Here is an 8329-nt window from a genome sequence, read left to right on the forward strand (position 1 = left end):
GTTGCCCTCGTTCGAAATTGATGTACCGTCTGTGGGGTTGGTTTGGTACTTAGCTAGGTGTCCGGCTCGGCTGCTAACCAGGGGTCCGTGCGTGTATATATACCTGCACTATGGCGTGAAATTGTACCGTGAGTCTGATTTTGATAGAAAGAAAAGAAATAGAGGGCCAAAGTTTGTCGCGGGCGTCTACTATTCAAGCGTTGTCAGGCATGGCTTTCGCTGGCGCATCTCTCGTCGCCGATGGCATGCTGTGCGCTTCCACCAAGTCGGCCGTCGACTCCGGCGCCGACAGCGGGTACCACCTGCTCATTGTCGAAGGCTACTCGCGTACCAAAGAGACAACTCCAAACGGCGAGTGGATCAAGTCTCGTCCTTTCATTGTTGGAGGCCGTCGCTGGACCGTCGACTACCACCCTAATGGCGTTAGCTCGGATAATGAAGAATTTATATCGGTGCTCCTTGTCTTGCGCGACGATGTCGAGCAGAGCGTGGAGGTTCAGTATGCCTTCAGTTTCATCGACCAGCCTGAGTTGCGGGTGCCAAAGCACATACGCCAAAGCGAACCAGACTGCTTCTACAAGTGCTGTGATGTTCATGGCCAGTTTAGATTCGTGAAAAGGGAGGTTTTTGAAAGATCAAAGCATCTCAAAGACGACCGCTTGGTCCTCCGGTGTGACCTTGTTGTCCTGAAGTCGGATGGGAATACCAAGGAGCAGGGCGCCGGCACCAGCGCTCTTCCGTTCAATGAACTGTCACCACCGTCCGACTTGAAGAGCCATTTTGCCGATCTCCTCCTGAGCAAGGAGGGTGCTGACATTACGTTTGAGGTTGGCGGCGAGAAGTTTGCTGCACACCGGTGCGTGCTTGCAGCCCGATCCTCCATCTTCAAGGCACAGCTCTTTGGTGCCATGAATGAATCGAGTTTCGTCAAGATAACCGACATGAAAGCAGACGTCTTCGGGAGCTTGCTGACTTACATCTACACTGATGCAGTGCCTGAATTTGTTGACATGGAAGCATACGATGGCCATGAAATTATATATGCACCTCGGCTGCTGCAGTTCCTTGAAGCTGCGGAAAGATATGATCTTCAGAGGCTCAAATCGATCTGTGAAGAGAAGTTAGCCAGTTTCATATGCGCAGAAACTGTGGCAGACATCTTTGCCGTGGCTGAGCGGAGACGGTGCTTCGGGTTAAAGGAGGCCTGCTTGGAGTTCATCAAAGCCGACCCAAGTTTACACGCAACTTTCGCGGCTGGTGGCCTGGGGCAGATAACCGGGACCCGTAGTCCCTCCCTTCTCAAGCGGCTGCTCTCCAAGTTTGGTTTGCTGAAACTCTGAAGCTCTAAAAGCATTCTTTGTAATTCGTGTATATATTTCTCTTCTAATTAGGTTAATATTCACTGATGTAAAAGATGGCCATGCATAGTATTGTGTTGATCATCCAATAGCTACTACTAGTCTACTACTACTACTGTTCTAAATTTGTCTGAATATTGAAATGCAGCAAGCTAATATATTTTCTATGTGCTTACCTTGCTTTCATTTCATGACGTATGGCTTCGGGTTGACATGTTGAGCTGAAAAAGTTTGTGTTGGGTGCATCCATGAATAACCTGCTTCCGACCCATCCAAATTCGCTAGCATATGCTCACTTCTCCGATCCGACTGAGGATGCATGATTATACGAAAATGCTAGACAGAACTCGTGGACAACCAAAGCACCGACGCACATTTTATTCCAGATGATTGTCGACATCCTATGTACATACACTGTTTTTGGTTTTGGATTATTTTCATGAAAATAAGCCATGGCTAAACTCAATTAGCTTCATTTTAATAGTACATGACCATGCAATCCCTCAATACACGTAACTGATAGATCCATGGGATCGTGTAGGGTAGGATTAGATCCGGTGAATCTACCTTCTCCAGCAGTTGATGAACTCGAGCCGGAGGCCATCGTGGTGCTGGGGCGCACGGCGATGGCGGAGAGTGGGCGAGATGGTGGTGGCGGCGATGTGTGGGCAGTGGCGGCGGCGGAGCTTCCCGTCACTGTCAGCGCTAAACCTAGATCGGGTCGGGGTTTTCGATGGGGAGCCTGGCAACGCGGTGAACCTCGTACTGCGTGCCGCCGGCCCCCACCTCTTTATGTAGCGCTGCGTGACAGGGGCCCGTCAACCATATTGCGGTTGGGCCCCCGATCAGGGTGCAGATCAGGGGCCCGGTGGGCCGTTGGGCCCACACGGGAGAGATCAACCTAACATTCTCCCCCTTGATCTCAACTTTTACTTTTAACCTTATACTTTCTAGTTTATTTGTTTCATAGCATATTGGTACATAGAGCATGTTTCATCGTCACGGCTTAATAGCCGTTAGAATCATACAGCTACAACATACGTTATGTTCAGAAACAAATTCTATTCCTTTTGGGCATATCCAGGAATCATAAGGCTTTCCCTTAAACCCATGCCGGCTAAGTGTTCCTTGAACACATTGGGTGGTAAGCCTTTCGTTAGCGGATCCGCAAGCATATCTTTTGTCCTTATATGCTCGAGACTTATAGTTTGATCTTGGATTTTATCTTTCACAACATAATACCTTATCTCTATTGTTTTGGCAGCATTACTCGACTTGTTGTTGTGAGCATAAAATACCGCGGGCTGGTTGTCGCAGTACATCTTTAGTGGGTTGTGAATACAATCTACCACTTTTAAGTCGGGTACGAATTTCTTTAGCCATATCGCCTGCCCCGTGGCTTCGAAGCATGCTATAAATTCTGCATACATCGTGGATGATGCAACCATCGTCTGCTTGGAGCTTTTCCATGAAATAGCTCCCCCAGCGAGAGTGAAGACGTATCCTGACGTGGATTTTCTATCATCTCTATCCCCCGCAAAATCTGTGTCTGAATACCCTTTTATCTCTAGGGAATCACTTCTCCTGTATATTAGCATGTAGTCCTTCGTGCCTTGCGCATAACGCAATGCTTTGTTTACCATCTTCCTGTGCTCTAGGCCTGGATTCTCTTGATATCTACCGAGTACCCCGGTGATAAAAGCTAAGTCAGGACGAGTGCATACTGTAAGCTGCCAACTGCCGAAGCATATGGTACTGCTTTCATTTGATCGATCTCATACTGGTTCTTGGGGCATTGGAATTTCCCAAAACTATCGCCCTTGACTATTGGAGCAGGTGTGGCTTTACTCGCATGCATATTATACTTTTTAAGAACCTTTTCTAAATATGCTTTCTGAGATAGTCCTAAGACTCCATTGTTCCTATCTCGGTGAATTTCTATGCCCAAAACATATGATGCTTCACGAAGATCTGTTATGTCAAAATTTGAGGAAAAGTATTTCTTTGTTTCTTGTAGTAGACTAACATCACTACTAGCAAGCAGGATATCATCCACATACAAGATTAGGAAAATATATTTCCCATTTTTAAACTTTGCATAAATGCAATTATCCTCAATATTTTCTTTAAATCCAAAACTTTTAATCGTATGACTTTCTTGGTCTTGTAGACTTTCTAAGGGCCTCAGTTTCTGGCACATTTTGTGCCTCAACTTCTGGCACTTCTTCTAAAATTTGCTGTTGCACCTCCCTTTCATGCTCAACAACGGGTTTAGTCGGCTCCTGACGGACAGGTTCCGGGTCTTCCCCCATAGCTGTCATGGGTGGAGTTGCAATTGGTAGTGAGAAAAATGGCTCCTGAATCATCGGATTAGGTGCATGCACCCTCTTCTCCTCAAGATTAATTTTCCGAGCTACCAAGCTCCCCCTCATCATTTCGTCCTCTAAGAAGACTGCATGTCTCGTTTCTACAAACTTTGTATATTTGTCAGGGCAGTAGAAACGAAAACCTTTTGATCTGTCTGGATAGCCAATGAAGTGGCAACTTACTGTTTGGGGATCTAACTTTGCAATGTTTGGATTAAACATTTTGGCCTCAGCAGGGCACCCCCACACCCTGAAGTGTTGTAGGGAGGGCATCCTTCCTGTCCATAGCTCGTACGGTGTTTTGGGCACCGACTTGCTTGGTACTCTATTGAGAATGTGAATGGCGGTTTTAAGCGCCTTCATCCATAATCCCAATGGCAAGTTGGAATAACTCATCATGCTGCGCACCATATCCATAAGGGTGCGGTTGCGCCTTTCAGCTACTCCATTTTACTGAGGCTCGCCCGACATTGAATACTGGGCTACTATGCCAGTCTCCTGCAAGAACATCGCAAAAGGTCCAGGGACTTGGCCATATGGAGTGTGTCGACTGTAGTACTCTCCCCCACGGTCGGACCTTACTATCTTTATTCTTTTATCTTGCTGATTTTCAACTTCAGCTTTGAATATTTTAAATTTATCCAACGCTTCCGATCTTTCTTTGATTGGATAAATATAACCATAGCGAGAGTAATCATCTGTGAATGTTATGAACGAGTCATATCCATCCACACTTTTCACCGGAAATGGTCCACAAATATCAGTGTGAATGATTTCTAGTGTGCCTGTGCTATGGATTGCACCTTTTTTGATTTGTTTTACGTACTTTCCTTTAACGCAATCTATGCATTGTTCTAAGTCTGAAAATTCTAACGGAGGAAGAATTTCACTTTTGACTAATCTTTCTATTCCCCCCTTCGAAATATGGCCCAAGCGACAGTGCCATAATTTCGATGAGTCGAATGTTCTTTTTCTTTTCTTTTGTTCTTTATTCGACGCGGAAACATGTTCTTTCACATTGCAAACGGAATAAACTTTTTCACGAAGTGATAACAAATAAAGCTCATCATGTAGTAAAGCATCACCCACATAAGCATTATTTAACCAAATGGCACACTTGCCATGTCCGAAATAACATTCATAATTATCTTTGTCCAAACAAGAAACACTTATTAAGTTTCTATGACATGATGGAACAAATAAAACATCTCTAAGTAGAAGATTGAATCCATCAGCTAACTCCAAGGAGATATCACCGACAACTTCAACTTCTGCTTCAACTCCGTTCGCCACTTCAATGCGTCTTTCGCTTCATAGCGTAGTCCGCGTCGAATGGAATCCTTGTAAAGAATTTGCAACATGAACAGTTGCTCCTGAGTCAATCCACCAAGTGGATTTTGAAAACTGTGCATACAGGGATTCATTTACAAATGAAACTATATTATTACCTCTTTTTGCCATGATTGACTTTAGCCAATCAGGACAGTCTTTCTTGTAATGCCCGGTCTTCTTACAGTGGAGACAAGTGTCTTTGTCCACTGGGAAAGGCTGTTGCTGACGCTGATGCTGATAGGAAGCTTTTCCTTGTGGCTTTGAAGGAGAACTTTTGTTGTTTTGATTGTAATTCTTTTTCTTGTGACCCTTCACATACTTGAGTGTACCACCATGTGAGGCTTTGAGTCTGTCCTCTTCTTGGACACACATTACTATTGTCTTTTCAATTAATGTCCCATGTTCCAGGTGACATATTGTAGTTCACAACAAAAGCTTCAAACTCCTTCGGCATTGAAGCCATGACAAGGTGGACCAGGAGTGCTAGTTTGATCTCCAGATCCGCATCCATGGGCTTGAGCTTTGCTGCCATATTGCTCATCCTGAGGATGTGCTCTCTTATTCCATGACTACCACCTATGTAGCGTTCTGTCACCAGTTGCTCTAACACCTGGGTGGCATATATCTTTGAAGAGCCAGTGAACTGGCTCTTTATCTTTGAAAGCAACTCCCCTGCGGCAATGGAGCCCACAATGGCGCTCTCAATTGTATTCTTTATAAAGGCCATGCACTTTTTGTTTGCATTGACCCACTTTTGGTTTTCTATGATGTAGGACATCTCCAAAGGAGCATAATCCCCCCTCTTTTTAGTCCACGCAGCATCATCATCAGAGGCCTCTCTTACTGGCTCTGTAGGTCTGACCGGCTGTTGTTCATCTAGAACCCAGTCTAGATCAGCACAGACAAATGCCAGTTCAACTTTCTTCCTCCACTCAATGTGATTGTCACCTCTGAGTGTCGGAACATCTTTTAGGCAACTCATCAAGTGAAAGCCTCCTGAAATCACAATTTAAGTGACATCAGTATAACAATCATATGCATTAATCTAACGTTGGTCAAATTAAACATACAATTGTCTATCCAATTAGATCTATATTACCCTTGGGTAAAATATTAGAAATAAATGCACCTTTAAATTTCAATAATAAAACATGATCATGTTATTAACAACGTTGGTCATAAAAATAACATAATCATATTCATCACTTTAACATGCTCTTAAAAAAATTAATTCTATCTAAACTTTTATATTCTCTTTGTAATAAGAGCACTATAAATTATTTACGCAGCGGAAAAACATGAATAAAAAAAACATGAACTTTTTAAGCTTTACAAAAACTTTTCTTTGACCGAATAAAAAATATGAACCTTTTTAATTTTCTTTATAAAATTCATGACATTTCTTTTCTGAAAATTTTCTATTTGCATTTTCAGAAACTTTTTCCTGTTTACTATTCTATTTTCTGAACAAATTTTCGTTGGATTGTTTTGAACAGAAAACTGTACTGTAATTTGCTCAAAAAACAGGACAAAAAATAAAGTAAAAAAACGGCAGCCTCCAGCCGGCCTCGGCCTGGCGCGGGAGACCCGCAGCGGCCCACGGCCTGCTCCCCCGCACGCTCGCGCGAGCCGAGCCTGGTCTCGGCCTGGGCCGCTAGCCTTAGCTCAGCGCACGCACCGCTGAAAGCCTCAGCCCAGCCTGGTCCGAGTCCTCTCTCTCGGCCGAGAAGGCCCAACGCGCTCTAGGGTTTAGATCCGGGCCGTCCACCGTGATCCGACGGTCACCCGCAGTTTTCTCTCGGACAAAACCAGTGCCCAGCGCTAGGGTTCGTCATTTCCCTACCCCGCGCCTCTCTTCTCTCGCTCTAAGCCGTGGCACTCGACGCCGGCTGCTCGGTCACCTCGCCGCGCCGGTCGCGGGCGACGGCGGCGAAAAGCCACCGCGCGCCACTGCGCCACGCTGCGCCATGGCGCTCTTTTCTTTTCTCTTCCTGCACAACAGAGAGGGAGAGCGAGAGATGCGACGGGTAAAAGCCATGCCGGCCGCCGGCGTCGCCACGGCGCCGCGCGAGCACCTTTGCTGTTCTTGTCCCCTTCCCCCTTTTTGTTCTTTAGACAGAGAGAGAGATCCGAGGTCGAGCCCTCCTCTGCTCCCCTTGTGCACCTCTGTCTCTCTCTGCGCTGCGGCTGCGTCGGGGCTCCGCTGGCGACGGCATGAAGCCACCGCGCCGTGCGAACCGCGCGCGAGCTTTTCCCTTTCCCCGCTCCATCTCCACTTTCTGTGACAGAGAGAACGGGGGCTACTTTGCGCTTCTGCTCCCCTTCGTTTTTCGATGACGGCAGAGCATTCTACGGCGAGATGCGACGTCGTGGCCTTCCCCCTCGCCGCTGCGCGTCCACCTTGCGGTGAGCGCGCCGCCGTCGAGCGGTTTGGCTGCGGTGCCCCCTTTGCCCTTTGCAGGGTTGTTCTTCATCCGAACGGCTCGGCTTGCCGATGCCCGTTCGGATCGAGAGGAACCGGCGCGGCCTTGCGGCGGCGCACTTTGCTTTGAGATTTCTTTGCCCTCTTTTTGCTGTTAGGGTTCTTTGGGGAGGGGAACTTTTTTCTTTGTGATCTATTTCAACCGAAAAAAGCCTATACCCAACCTGTCTGATACCATTGATAGATCCATGGGATCGTGTAGGGTAGGATTAGATCCGGTGAACCTACCTTCTCCAGCAGTTGATGAACTCGAGCCGGAGGCCATCGTGGGGCTGGGGCGCACGGCGATGGCGGAGAGTGGGCGAGGTGGTGGTGCTGGCGATGTGTGGGCAGTGGCGGCGGTGGAGCTTCCCGTCACTGTCAGCGCTAGACCTAGATTGGGTCGGGGTTTTCGGTGGGGAGCCTGGCAACGCGGTGAACCTCGTACTGCGTGCCGCAGGCCCCCACCTCTTTATGTAGCGCTGCGTGACAGGGGCCCGTCAACCATATTGCGGTTGGGCGCCCCCGATCAGGGCGTGGCTCAGGGGCCCGGTGGGCCGTTGGGCCCACACGCGAGAGATCAACCTAACAGTAACATATGCAGACAGTCAGGTGGCTAATGCGGTGGAATCAATATACAGCTCGCAGGCTGGTTTACATGAGTATATAATGGCTATTAATTTTACATGAGTAATTCAGGATTGACCACAAAAAATATATTCTTCTATAGCTACAGCCTAGCTCGCTAGCACTTATTTCGTGCCTTAAGCCACTTACGGGACGCTGTGTGCCTTGAGGGCATCTCCAACGCT

At 47.1% G+C, this 8329-nt stretch overlaps 1 protein-coding gene across 1 annotated transcript; it reads left to right on the forward strand.

Annotated features, from left to right (window-relative positions):
* Nucleotides 1–209: 209 nt before the first annotated feature.
* LOC123141046 (BTB/POZ and MATH domain-containing protein 2-like) lies at nucleotides 210–1416 on the forward strand. The gene has a single exon (XM_044560290.1). It carries the CDS (start codon nucleotides 210–212, stop codon nucleotides 1338–1340), a length of 1131 nt encoding a protein of 376 aa, XP_044416225.1. The 3' UTR covers nucleotides 1341–1416.
* Nucleotides 1417–8329: the final 6913 nt, after the last annotated feature.

This window comes from Triticum aestivum, chromosome 6D, assembly GCF_018294505.1.
Source record: "Triticum aestivum cultivar Chinese Spring chromosome 6D, IWGSC CS RefSeq v2.1, whole genome shotgun sequence".
Lineage (NCBI taxonomy): Eukaryota > Viridiplantae > Streptophyta > Magnoliopsida > Poales > Poaceae > Triticum > Triticum aestivum.